Source organism: Spea bombifrons, chromosome 6, assembly GCF_027358695.1.
Source record: "Spea bombifrons isolate aSpeBom1 chromosome 6, aSpeBom1.2.pri, whole genome shotgun sequence".
Taxonomy (NCBI): domain Eukaryota; kingdom Metazoa; phylum Chordata; class Amphibia; order Anura; family Pelobatidae; genus Spea; species Spea bombifrons.
Genome location: NC_071092.1, coordinates 7,966,984 through 7,981,757, shown reverse-complemented (window position 1 = coordinate 7,981,757; position 14,774 = coordinate 7,966,984). Strand labels below are relative to the sequence as shown.

The 14,774-nt window shown below is 40.8% G+C and overlaps 1 protein-coding gene across 2 annotated transcripts; it reads right to left on the bottom strand.

Annotated features, from left to right (window-relative positions):
- Positions 1-3,541: 3,541 nt before the first annotated feature.
- CCDC174 (coiled-coil domain containing 174) lies at positions 3,542-14,506 on the bottom strand. Of its 2 annotated transcripts, none has more exons than XM_053469289.1 (11): positions 14,343-14,506; positions 9,654-9,758; positions 8,007-8,107; positions 7,849-7,907; positions 6,825-6,987; positions 6,332-6,427; positions 6,084-6,220; positions 5,668-5,762; positions 4,974-5,109; positions 4,426-4,572; positions 3,542-3,933 (listed from the first exon to the last, which is right to left on the bottom strand). In XM_053469289.1, exons 1-11 carry the CDS (start codon positions 14,382-14,384, stop codon positions 3,653-3,655), a joined length of 1,362 nt encoding a protein of 453 aa, XP_053325264.1. In that variant the 5' UTR covers positions 14,385-14,506; the 3' UTR covers positions 3,542-3,652. The 2 variants fall into 2 exon arrangements, with proteins under 2 accessions (XP_053325264.1, XP_053325265.1); XM_053469290.1 differs by having other exon boundaries at positions 4,426-4,566.
- Between the last annotated feature and the right edge of the window lie 268 nt (positions 14,507-14,774).

Below are 14,774 nucleotides of genomic sequence, written 5' to 3'. Positions count from 1 at the left end.
GCAGCTATAGAGCGAATGAAACATCAAAAGGAAACTCGGCACTGAAGGTATAGATCAAATCAATAATGTATGGAAACCCTAACCTTCAGGTGTAGATCGCAGGTTGCATATCCCAGAGGCCAGCCCTGGCATCCATACTGCATTTATAGGACTTGCTTAGCACCCAGATTGCACACATAAGGACTCTCCCCAGCAAACAGTTTGCACCCACAGTTGCCTCCTCTTAAAGTTTCGGGTCTCCTCTCAGTCTGGCTCACACGCACCCTTTTGTTCATTCTATACACTTTAGGCCCCAAAACAGGAACAGTAATGGATATACTGTCAGAATACACACACATACGCTACCCTTACAAATACCTGCCCATAAACACACGCACACTTACTCTTGCACTTACACATAAACATCCTGCCTTATACTTGCCCTTGCATCCACACACTTGGTTGCCTTTAGACATACTTTCCCATTACATACAAACGCTTTAAAAACACAAAAACACTCTTTCTCTCCACTTTCTAATAATTCCCTTATCTCACTATCTATCCCCTTTCTGCCTATCTCCCCCATTCTCTTTCTCTCCCCTTCTTTTTGTTCCTTCCCTTTAGCTTTTTGTCCAATTTATATGTATCTCTGCCTTTTTCCCTATCTCCCCTTCTCTTTCCCTTGTTCTCTCCTCCTCTTCCTTTATCTCCCCACCCTTTCCCCTTTTTCTATATCTCATCTCTAATCTTATTTCACTTCATCTATCCTCTTTCTCTTCACTTTTCTTTCAACCATCTCTCATTATCTCCCTCCTTTATCTTTTCTGTCCTTTTTTCTCCATATCACTCCCCTTTCTCCCTCTCCCCCCCTTATTCATTTGCAATCCCTTTTTCAATATTGTTCCCTCTTTTTCTATCTTTCCCCTTTCTCCTCTTCTACCTCCCCTTTTTTCTCTATCTAGTCTACACTATCTCTACCCATCAGTTACCTTTCTTCTTCTTGCAGGCTTCCATCATGGTGCATGTGACCTCACTGCAGAGCTCTGGGATATGATGTCACGCGTTTCATTGCTCCCTTGCGATGCTGCCAGCAAGTAATGAGGTTGGGCACACTGCTGGTGTAAGGGAGATCAGCGAGACCTGTTCCTCCACAGAGGAGCCGCTCCCAAACTATCTGCGCCCTATAAGTAGTGTCGACCTTGCCAAGTACGAATTAGGGATAGGAGTCTTATGGCACTGGCCCCTGAAAATGGAAACATTTTCTCATTCTTATACTCAAGAATAGAGGAGGCACATATCTGAAATGTACGTATACCACTACGATAAAATCACAGGTCAGCTCCAAGTAATGAGGGGACGCCACTTCCCTATGTCATCATTGACTATAACTATGGATCACAAGAGAATTGAGTCTTGGGTTATGGAGTAGGTCCTCCTAAAATACCGCACAACTCTACTCTCTACAGTAACAGGCATTGACATGGACAATGTCATGTCATGTAGGAATCATTAGGAAGAAAAGGGTTAATGCTTTTGTTTACAATATAAAATCTGTAAAAGCAGTGAGATGTGATATTGTTTTGGTAAAAAGGTGTCAGGTGGATGAAAAACGGACCAATTAGCACCCTGCGTTTAAGGAATTTGCAGCTTGGTTTGCTACCAAATAGGGTCTTCAGGGTAATAAAGTATTTTAATTGAGCCGTTCCCTGTTTGCTAACTGTGCATTTGTAGTATAAATATTTGGGGAAAGGCATAGCCGATGAGCTGAATGCTGGCAGGGGATCAGTATGTTATTATACGGTTACTTTATTGAGGTTGCAGTGAAAAGGTCAATGTGGCCTTTGGGAAGATCTGAAAGGTGAATGAGAAAATGTAAGGCCTGGGAAAAATGAACAGGGGGCCCCCCTCTAAAGTTATATTATACACTATTTTCTAATACATCAACAAATACAACCAACATATGTTGTTAAGGTAAGACTTAACCATCTTTGGTTATCACCCTCCATGTACTAACCCTCTATCCCAAACGCCCATTTCACTCCATACCCTCTCCCAATTTACCCGACTCCGTATTGCCCCCATCAAACTTCATTTAATGCAAGTATTAAAGATACTGTAGATTACAAAGATATATTTTCTTAAAAACAGCAAATGAACAAGATGTTTTATTTGCGTTTGAGTTGGAAGATGACTCAAGGCGACCCATTCTCTTATAACTGATAAAAGCTTCAATGAAACCCAGTTTTGCCGTAATTTTTTTAACTTTAGTTACAGATTGTCCAATTGGCAATATCTGATTGGGATACCCCAGCCTTGGTGTTAAAATGTAACGTGATTCCGTTAGGCGAGTTACCCCTAGAGTAAGTCACTGAATTAGTGTTAATAAAATCTTCAGGAATTCATCAGTTAAATGTTGCAAATTCACTTGACCCCCAGGAGTACCCAGCGTAAGCTGCCATGTCTTGTACAGCGCTATGGAATTTGATGGCGCTATATAAAACAATAAATAATAATGATAATAATTGGGATACTTGGGCAGTATCAACATCTGGTAGCTGAAGTTGGTTACTCGAAGTACCACCACCAAGATTAGCTCTTTGCCTTAATTAGGATCTTAATCTGTAACTCTATGCAATTACTCTCTAGATCAAGAGATGTTCTGTTGAACCAAAGAGTAAATGTTGTAATAAGAATTAATTTCCTGTTTTTGTGATATGACATCACTGTGAGTTATGTACAACCACCCAATCCAATACATACAGTAATTAATTTGCATTCCAAGTTGAAAGGTGATGTTGCATGTCTGACCAAAACAAAAGGGAATTTCAACAGCCACTCGCAACTAGCCCTAAATTATTAAGTGTCAAAATTCATTGTAAGTAATAAAGCAAACTATTTTCTTTTGCAAGGTTAGTTAACGGTAATTATTAAAATAAGAATGTTAGAATTGCTGCTTTTCTAGCCCATTATCAGTAGAGATTTGCTGCCATCTTCTGGACGAGATATTACATGCAAAGAGTCTGCCCTCCGTAAGCTCGATTGAGTGGGGCCCTTGTCCACCTTTTATTCACTACTTGTTAGGTCCTGTTTTCCCATTGTACATCACAAAAGAAAATGATGTCATTTAAATCAATACAAAATAATAGCGATGGCTGCAAAAGTCAAAACGGCACTAAGTGATTCCTTATGATGGGACATTCCAGGTAGAGAGGTTTATTTTCAGTATAGACCAAGTTGAACTCCACTGAATTAAGTCAGAAGTAGGTAACAGATAAAAAAAGTAACTATTCTTATCACTTTATAGATAAGAACTTATAGTTCTGGGTCAGCTTGTCTTCTCCTGAAGGGTTGAGTTGACTTTTGTTAACAGCACTCCGACTTCCCTACTGAGCCGTCGCAAGATAGTTTGTAAATCTCTGAGTTTCTATGCTTTCCATCGCAACTCCGCAGGTTGAGTCAAACTCTGCAAGTTCCCTTATAAAGGCCTCATTAAAAATGAATGATGAATAGAAAGAAATATTAAAATTTGATAAACATATTACTTTGGGAAAAGTATTTCTTGTTTTTCCTTTAATAATATTAAATGACAGAGACAAACCATACTAAATCAAATCGAAACGCAATTTGCGTTGTGAAAGCTCCTTGTTCATTGGTTGCGACCACGCTGGATCGGTCAGGTCACCCGCCTATAGTAAGACAATAAGTCATCCAGACTCTTTTCATCGGAAGCTGCACCTCTGGCTGCGTCGGGCTGCTGCTGCGGAGGATACAGAGTTTCTGTGGAATCCGGGCCGACAAATCTTTCTTTGGAAGAAGCCGGAGGATTCCTTTTCTTGTTCTGGAAACTTTCTGATTTCTTCTGCTCGGAAGCATAGAATGTTGGTGGCGCAAACTCGGGATCCCGCTCGTCTCGAGGGTCAGACCGGGGTTTAGACCAATGCCCAAACGTGAACTCTGAGGATGACAGTGGTTGTGTTACATGTTAACGTTAGTACAATTTAACATGAAAAGTCTGCAAGAACACCTACAAAAATATTTCAGGTAACGCTGTGGTGCAATTTTCAGGATGTCATAACATTCCTCATTAGTACAAAAAGTCTTGTAGGTTATGCGTTCGTGAAATGTTAAAAGACGTGGCTTCCCGAGACATTGTCTCCTTGGTTTTTAGCTGAGCCCATCTGATTTGGGTGTAGATGGAGAACATGGTTTACAGAGAGATTGTAAAATGAACATAAGACAAGCTCCCCCCTTGTTTGTTTTCCAGGACATTCTATCAGTTTCGTGCTATAGGCTTAGCAGAAACATTAAACCGATTAGTCTGTGGAAACCATACAAACCAGCAAGCCCTACACAATCACATGGTTCCAGTGGCAGTCACTGCATTGTCCAAATAAATATGTTTAATGGTTAAGAATCTGTTCAGGATTATATCATTCCAGCACCCACCTTTGCCTCGGTCCCACTCTCGGACATGGGGTGCGCCCGGCTTACTGTCCTTCCTCTCCTCAACAACAACCTCTACTTTAGGCTCCGGCACAGTCACCTTCTCCGGCTCCAAAGGTTCGGGTCCAATCAGGTCATTATCCTCTTCACCTAAAAACACAAATAGCATTAAAGACAAATAAAAAAATCTAAAGAAACACAAGGTAATTTATTAAAATGTACCAAAAATATACTAGTACCCAGCAATATATAAGAATGGTAGGCACAAAAAGGCAACCAATAAACCGCCTCTAATAAACAGTATTTGGGGTGCGGTGTAAGACTAGCTGTCCAAAAAACAAAAACAGATCACCTACTATGAAGCTGTGTTTGTGGGTGTGTTAGTATGTGTGTGTGTTTATGTATGTTAACATGAGTGACTGGGTGTGTTAGTGTGTGTGTGATAGTGTGAGTGTCTGCATGTTATAGTGAAGAGATTAGTCTCTGGATCCACCACGAGTCCTCTGTCTCTTCATCAATGTGTCTAGGAACCTTAGATGATGTACACTCACCCTCTACTGCTGCCTCATCTTCTGCCCCCTCTCCCTTCGCTCGCTTCTTTCTCTGCCGTAATTTGGAGAGCCGCGCCTGTAGCATGGCTTTCCTCTTTGCCTTCAGATGCTCGCGCTTTAGCCTCTGATCTTCAGTCTAGCAAAGAAAAGACAAGACGTGCATCTCAATCCACTCTGTGGATCTCCTGAGCAGCGCTAACAATCAAAGGTCTCTAAATTATGAAAAAGCCCAAGAAGCTCAATATGAACCTGTCAAAAGCGCACTTTTTTCAGGTAAGATTTTATGCGATATGGTTTTGCTCTCTTATCTGAGCATGCACAATAATTTATATTGCTTCAGCAATGCCCTGTGTGATTTATACTAAAGATACAAAGTTAGAAAAAAAGGTAAAATGGAGGTAATTCAAAACCTGTGGACTGGTAAAAACACTTCACAAAGGTTTAAGATGTCAGCTGAGTTAGAGGTACCTTACAAAATGTGAAAAAAAAAGCATCTCAAAAGTATCACATCCAGTCACAAAAGGTTCAATTATTGTTGCGTTGCCCATTGCAAGCGTCCTGTACAGTTGATTCTTTAGTTGGTGCGTTGCGTTGGTGATCAAGTTGAACATTCTGCTTGCTTGCCCTCAATCCTCTTTGCCTGGGCCTTCTTCTCCTGGCAGTGGATCACCAAGATTGTCAGAGGGTGACTTACCTGATCACGCAGCATATTTAGAGTGTCCATCTGCTTCCGACGAGCCTCTTCGTCACGAGCAAAAGCAAAATAACCAACGCCGAGCTGCCTGGCCTCTGCAAAAACACCCAAAATAAATTCAGAGACTTGTACAAGCTGATTGAGTCAACAACACAACACATTTCTGAGAATGCTTGATAAAGGTAAATTTTATGAGGCCATCTTATATAAGAACCATCTGTGTTTTGTTATAGTTTACTATGTTTATGGGGCCAAAAGCACAGAATTTAATGCCAAGACCACCAAATCTAACAAAGCTTTTTTTTAAGATTTTTAAAAAAAAAACAGTATTCAATTCATAAAAGAATGCGTTTCCTAGATTTTTGCCAAAACAACAAAATATATAAGGTTTGACGGGTAATGAACGGATAATGTACCATTTTCCTGAATGTCTTGATAATGCATGGGGCCCATTGGCCTTTTCATGGCTTCCTCTTCTTCCTTCTCCCATTGCTTTCTCTGCATCTCTCGCCTCATGTCTTCCGACAAGAGAGTCTTCTCCTCTTCCTGTGGTCTACAAGATTTTGACGGTCATACTTTTGAATCCCTCCTTACTAAACATTAGTATTTGAAAATATTGTAAATGTGTAATTGTGTAAAAAAAACATTTCAGATGAGTTTTCACCTCTTCCCCTGCAGTTCCTTGTCCATTTTCAAAAGAGCAGGTAGATCTTTCTTCATGCAGCGTCTTGATCGGCCCAACGAATCAACGTAATCCACCCTAACAGCAAAATAGAACTTTAAAAAAAAAAAATTTGCCATAACAATCTTAGATCATTACAAAGAAAATAAATGTATATGATATGTATTTTTACAGTATATTCCAGCTTTAAAATGAAAACACGGGGCTGTTTATATTCCTAAAAGAAATTTGCTGAGGAATATTATAAAAAAAAAATAATAATGGTACCTTGGAGAGGTTCTTAATAGGTTTAAAAGAACAAAAAAAAGTATATGTGATTTTTTTACAATAAATATGTAGCAGTTCTTTTTGGATATTGTTTGCCATTAAGTAGAAATATATATATATATATATATATATATATATATATATATATATTATTATTATTTATATATAATATTATAAAGTTTTGGGACAATGCCATATTTTGACAAACCATTCTTCGCTGGGATCCTGGGGAGCTGGGATCGGCAGATCAGAAACCTCATCCTCGTCTTTTTTATTCTTCTTAGCCTCTACACACAAAGCTCGGACCTCCTTCCTCTTCTCTATAATCTTCTGAGCAAAATCCACCAGGTACAGCTCCTCCGTCTCCTCGTCTGTCAGGTGTTTATCGACGCGAGAGGAAGAAATGAAGAGATAGTAATGAGCTGCGTTCCCACTTCAGTGATGGAAACAAATAAAGGGGCTGTGATTCGGGGCTTTGATGCTTTTGCTTCAAAACACAAGAAGAGAAAGTTAAAAGGACGATGCATGAAGTACGGCAAATGAGATGCCGTCTTCAGAAACATGAAAAGGGACAGCTGTGTCTAGAAGAAGCCGCAGCAATTTCTAACAACACGCTATAGTAGTTATAGTAGGGCTCAGGCAACGGATGTAACAAAATGGCTAATTGAAGTTCAGAGACTCTTACAAGAAAATATAACAAAAATAAAAATGTTACCGAATGCCCCGATTTTAGTGGTGGTATTTTGATTATTAAGGATCAGAAAATATTAAATGCAAACAAGGTTTTTGTAATTTCAATAGCTTTCACCCTGGAAATACACGATTTAATGCCGACAGCAGTGCCAGGCTTCGATATGGTATGAAGCTTTTTAAAGCTCAAAGACATAATAAAGAGCTCTATTTCCTGGGAAACTTGTTGGCTTGTAAATATTTAGAACAGCCAGACGGAGCTCATCTAGCATGGCGGACCTGAGGAACGCACTAATTACCAAGCTGACCAAAGGCCGATAGACATCACATTGAACTCTACAGGATCCCTGCCGCTTACGACGGGTTCAGTGAAAATGTACCCTCAGCTACTTGATGGTTAATTTTAGAAAATACTTGCAAGGCATGTTTGTTGGGTTTTTCTGCGACTGGATAGGGGCCACCACATTTCATAAACAGACCTGTGAAAAAAACAACATTTAATCGTATTCCAAAACCATTGCTGGTAGATTTGATGGTCTTACCTGGAAAATCTCCCTTGGTCATTTTCTCATACAGCTGGGCTTTCTCCTCCAGCTTCTGTCTAGAAGAAGAGAGTATATTTAGCTGTTAGTTGTGGTTGTATCTGCAAACACATAGGGCCAAATTATAATAAATAGCAGCTCTCAGAAACTGCTCTCACTTGGATTTTTCCAAAGTGTTCTCCTCTTCAATCTTTTCTTCCACATCTTTCTCTGCTCGTCCAGTAACTCCTGCGTTTTGCTTGCTCCAAATATTAGGTTTCTGAAAGAGAAGGTCTTGTGTTTGAGTAACAGCTTACAGCGGGCCAATCACATTTCTCAAATCTTTGAGATAAATAAATAAGTTCTAAAGATTAAAACAGCCACAAATGCATCTTTACTATGGGCAATGTATTGTAATGATCACATCAATCAGGAATGCTGAATGTACTTCCAGGACTCCACGTTTTTAAAAGTCCATTCCAGACCAACTTTCAGGTTAAATGAGAGGCTGGCAATTTTGGTTTGAATCTACGAGCCGTTTTTTCTCCCCAATCATATTTTTTATTTTCAAATGTATATATATATATATATATATATATATATATATATATATATATATATACATACATACACACATTTCTACCTAGAACCGAGCTCACTGGGACTGTTGCTGGCGCATCTTTCGTGCTTGCGCGAGTCATGTGATGCTGAATTACCCCGTGCAACACAAATCCATCAAGCAGTCTCCTGTTCCTCTTTTCTATCTCCTAAGTGCCACACCAGATACTAACATTCATGCTTACATTATACAGTAACAGACACACACACTAACATACGCTAATACCATAAGCTCATGTACATGCTGACACCATAACATACACAACACCATACATACACACATGAATGCACTATCCAAGAACAAACACTCCCACACAATATACAGATATAAAATACACTCACTATACACACTGAACCTGGCACTACAATACAGTAGACATACTGTCTCTGGCACTATACATACACACACAGACTGACAATCACTATACATATACACACACATACACACTGACACTACAATACAGTAGACATACCAACTCTGGCACTATACATACACACACAGACTGACAAGCACTACACATATACACACTGACATTACAATACAGTAGACATACTATCTCTTCCACTATACACACACACAGACACAGACTGACAAGCACTACACATACATACTGACACTTACATTAGATACACACACACTGTCACTACAATACAGTAGACATACCAACTCTGGCACTACACACTTACACACACTGACTGACATTACAGTATACACAGCCTCCAGCACTATACATACATACTAAATCTGATACGACACGTACAGACAGATTAGACTTTAAATCTACTGAAAGCATTCATACGCTCACCGGCAACCACGCAGAAATAGCAGCAGCTAATCACAGGTATGGTAGACACTGATGTTTTACGAGCATAAAGGTGATTGGTTGCTGTGTAGTCGCTTTCCCTATCTCCAATAAGTACAGACCGCTAACCAGTCCGCATACAGTAAAAATGCATTAATAATTAACAATAATGTGTGGACTATGCTGTTCCTTAATTATTGATAATTATCATTTGGAAATGTATTCATTTTAGAGCAACATTGTAACTATTTGTGTTACACTAAGAACATGTGAAACATTTTCTACGCTGCGAGCATTTAGCATCTAAAATGTGAAGGGCCAAATCTGTTGAAGATCTAATTACGCTTCCCAGTGTTTATGGTCTTGGAAATCACCCAAGCTGGATTGTTATTTCATGGCACCTACCTTGGGAGCTGCTCTAGGTTTTGGGAGGCCCCCAGCATCTTTGGAAATTTTCTCTTGCTTGAATTCTTCTTGTTTTCTAAAAAGCTCAGCCTTGAGGTCTACCAACTAAAATAAATAAAAAAAAGATTGTGTTAAATGACAAAAATGACATGTTTCACGCTAGGGCTGCAACTAATGATTATTTTAAATTAATCGGATAAAAAAAAAAAAGAATTTAATAAAGTAACGTGGGATGTTAAAAACAAACGGCAGAATAAAAAAAACTGATAAAAATGCATTTCTTGTTTTTATTTCCTAACCTGCGCCCCAGTTATGAACATTTGAGCCCACAATGTCTCCCAGACAGGCCACTCCACCCTCCCCACATATGCCTTATACCCCCAGATATGTGCCCTCATAGATTTGCAGACTCGTTCACAGACACAATACATTTATAAATAAATACAGGGTTAATCTTCACTGCCCCCAGGATTTAGATTCCCCTCAGTTTGCCCCCCCCCTTTACCTCTAACTGCACCTTAAGTTAACCTCATTAAATTAAATTAACCCTCAGTCCTCAGCATTAAATTAACCCTGAAGAGAAGACTCCATCAACCACAAATGCCCCTAAATTAACCCGCGAAGACCTCATCAACCACAACTGCCCCTATATTAACCCTAAAGACCCCATCAACCACAACTGCCCCTAAATTAACCCTGAAGACCCCATCAACCACAACTGCCCCTAAATAAACCCTAAAGACCCCATCAACCACAACTGCCCCTAACTTTCAGCAGCCCAAATATTAATTTTATGCTCACAGTTAGACGAGTTCTTGAGCCATGTGGACGCTATAGGATATGGGTGGGACCACGCCCCTTTCTTTCTCCCTGTCCCTCCCTGTAGTCACCGACGATTTGCCCCACCCCTTTCGTTCTCCCTGTCCCTCCATGCAGCAAATCAGCAGTGACTGCAGGGAGGGACTGGTAGGGAGGGACTGCTGTCACACCGATAAAAATCGATTCAACTGATTGATAATGAAATTCGTTGACAACGATTTTCATTATCGATTATTATTGATTTATCGATTAGTTGTTGCAGCCCTAAAATAAATTTTTACAGACATAAAAAAGATTTAACGTGTTTTGGAATTAAGTATGTTTCCAAATTTACTTTACAGAGAGAGCCATAGATAAGTGGAACAGCCTCCCAGCAGAAGTGGTAGAGGGTAATACAGTGAGGGGATTAAACATGCATGGGATAGACATACCGCTCCTGAATCTAACACAAGATCAACGACTGATTAAGGTTTGAGTCTTTATAGGTTAGACAGGGGCCGGATGGGGCCGATCTGCCGGTACATTACAGGAATATGGATTGAACGTTAGCAGTAGTAGTTGGTAGTAACAGCTGTTTGGGTGATGTCATTCCAGGTTATGAATATGATGGCGCTATATAAATCAATAATAATAACACACATTGTACAGCGCTGCGGAGTAGGATGGCGCTATATAAATCATTATAATAGTAGCCGATTCCAATAAGACAAATCTGAAAAAGAGACCGCTGAGGCTTTGAAAGCTTATGTAAGGCTGCATCTTTTACTATGTTTGCCTAATAAAAGGTTTCCCTTTCTGCTAAAGACCTGCAGCGCTTACAGGTTTCACTCATTTAACCCCAGTTCTGATTTCAAACATCAGAAAACCTTGTGTTTCTCTTCTGGGTGGAAATGTTTGGTGGGGACATTATACAGATACGCTGTCACTTTAATTCGGCCAAGTGACATCATGATGCCATTGTGATGTCACAGGTAGCAGGCTGCAGACTGATCAGTCAGTGTCACCAAAAGCCATTTCTCAGCGATAGAGATGAGAATGAGGATCGTTTGGCTTGTTTTTCTTGTGAGTTTTTTTACTGTTTGTGGAGTAGATGTTCTGCAGGTGAGTAATGTTACCGCGCAAAGCTTCAGCACAAAAACAACATTGGGCATCACCCCCTGGGGTAAAATAACCTGAGCTGGGGCTTTGTAACCAATCGCAGCTCAATTTGCAGTTTTCACCCTGTTGTCTTGGTTGACTGCACCGGGTCAAATCGCTGTATCTGAAATCTGTATCCTCTTTTCTCTTACAGGAAGACATAATCTGCATTGATCATCTTCCAGATGATAGCTGCGCACCACCAGAAGCCACCTATGAGTGCAATTATGAGGTAAGAAGAAAGAAACTGATGGCTTTGGGTAAAATTTGGGTTAGGTTTGGATTTTGGATCTTAATGATACCTTAATGTATGACCGCTGCCTTTGTGATGACCAAACAGCTTCGTTCACCACCTTATGTCTCCCTCTGTTTAGGAAGATCCCGGGATGGAGAATGACTGCTTCTGCCATCAAGCAGCCGCTCTCGCATTTCTGATCCCAGCTGTGATTGCGGTAATCTGTGCTGTTCTTTTGGTAAGAACTGGAGATCGAGATGCAGCCCCCGTGACTTCTCCTCCAGGACCGCAGCAGGAAGGTTTAGTTGGTCCAGACGGCAGCACATCTTTCAGATGTACTTTGGTCACTCTGATTATTCCATCGCAGAGCTGGCAGCTGACCCAAAACCTGGACCTGCAGCTAATCGAGGAGACCCTTCTGGAAGCGTACCGGAAGATGAAAGCGTCTTCAAAGCCTTTGACCCACGAGAGATAGAGGAGCGAGAAAACCACCGCAGATCTCATTGGGAAAGCAAGAACGTTCCCAGCCCCTGCCCCATAACAACGTGGCATCTGCTGCCGGCGACTTCCAAACCAGCCGTGCCCTCGATGACACCAAACAGGGCCAAGAGATCTGTCACCCTCTTACACCTCACCATAGTGGCCCCCTCTCTACACCATCTGGAGAGCGCAGTGAGGAGCCGGTCAGAGCCAAGCCACCCACCACAACCACCACCCCCAGCGACGTGACCGTCCATCGTACACCAGTTTCCCAAAGAGTAGGAACTGTGAGGGATGGATCCGGACGCGACCCGTCTCTCCATCGGATCGCAGTCACCCGGATAACGGACTTCACCCTCTGCCCCAAAACCTTCTGCTTCCCTGTTAGGAATTTCCCTATAGTGCAAATAAAACATTATAAAAAACACAATACGGAGTCATCATTGAATAAGACTCCCCCAAATCTGCAACGGGTTCTCGGTCACAAAGTTACAGGTTTCTGTGACACCAACTGTCAGAAATGTGCATTGATAAAAACACCAAATCCTTGCATTTTGTGCAGATTTTCGCTGTTGGAGCCAAATTTATTTTTCTTAAAATGACTGAAAACTTAGAATTTATTTTTAAAATCTTTGAGAACACAGATATACAGGAATAAGGGCGCTTCACAGTGAGAGCCGTATAGAGGTGGTGATCGCAGGTTCTGGGGGGCTTTTAAGACGTCATTCGTTATATTTTTGGAAAGATGCAGCATCTCGCTTCCTGGACTGAGACTCTTTCGCTGTTATTCATACACTGATCATGGAACCAAACCCCTATAATAACGCCCTTATGTTTAAAGGGACACTCCAGCCACCAAATACATACGATAGCAATGTGGTCCCTTTAAAATTTTTGTGGTGCTCCCTTGCAACAGCATTTGTCCCGTCAGCACCTATTCTCCATGTATGTGATATACCTCCAGCGGTGGCTCAAGGGACGCTGGACGTCTGTTCGTATCCAAAGTGCATCCGCTAATTTCAATGGGGGAGCTTTCCTGCCAATGATTGGCTGCTTCAAGCAGCCAATCAGTGACTAGCACCACCAGCCTACAACGCACCTGCAGGGTAAGCCTGATTTCTTGTTTCTAAATGCATATTAAAGTAAAAGAGTTCTAAACCCACAAGCGACGCCGTGACTCTACGGACCAGATCTGACTTTTTAAAATACAGCCTGAGCCACCACAGCGGGCGAGTTTCCTGATTCTGCGAAGTATGCGCTGAGCACAGTACTGCTGAAAAAGCAGGGGGTACCTGTTTAATGTTAAACGTAAACAGAAAATGCCATCAATTATTTCTAGACAGGACCTGTTGGAAAACAATACAAAACCCCAAAGTTTATTAAGGAATATATATCTTATATGAATCTACTTTATATATATATACCCATTGTACAGCGCTACAGAATTTGATGGCGCTATATAAAACAATAAATAATAATATATACGGGGAAATATCATATTTTAGTAGCCCAGTTTGACGGATTTTACACATATGATGCTTACACGCAATAGATACACCTGCCAATAGATTACAGACTAAGACACAATTCCTCCCCATTTGGGCGACTCTTTCAATCGGAAACGCAAAGTAAAAATAATATCAATGGCTGAAGGAAATAGAACATTATAAATGTATAATATGTTATAAACGTGGCGTGTGTGAAGCCCCACAAGACGTACTTAGCTTATTTTGTAAATAATAATAAACATAACAAAATAAATAAAAATGAAAAATAATATATAACAGCTAATAAAACCCTGTTAAGCTGAAGATATCATGGCAAAAAGTAGGTGTCAATGTACTACAACTCCCATCATGCTCAGACATGGGAGTGTGCATTTCCCACATCTGGGCAGCTTCCTGTTGGCCACCCTGTGTAATTATTACATTATTATTTATTATTATCTATTATTTTCACCCTTATTTGCTCACTCTGAGAGAATATTGAGCGCTATAACCGGGGCCAGCTTTACTCACCGAGGCCGCCGTCACATCCAGCACCTTCTTCCTTTTATCCATCGCCCCGTTTAATTTAACACCATGTCCCGTAAACGAAAATAATATACGCCGAACTCCCTCCGCATTACAACCAGGCCACCGTGTTTACACCGACGACGGTGCCTCAAAAACGTCGCGAGATCTCCGTAGCGCCGCAAACCGCGACTTTGTCCAGCTGAGGGCGCCATATTGTGAAGGTCACGCTGCGGCTTGCGGGTACCAATACAGAACCCTAGCTTATCAATCCACCCAGCAAACAAACCTTCCTCAGGCTGGACAGCACAGTGACCGGTAAAAGCAGTGCTGTGTGCAGTAAAGCAAAATAAATATAAAAAACCCCAAATATATGAATTTGTCAGGAAAAAAGTATAGTTCAATGGTGGTCAATTTATAAAAACAGAAATTTGATGG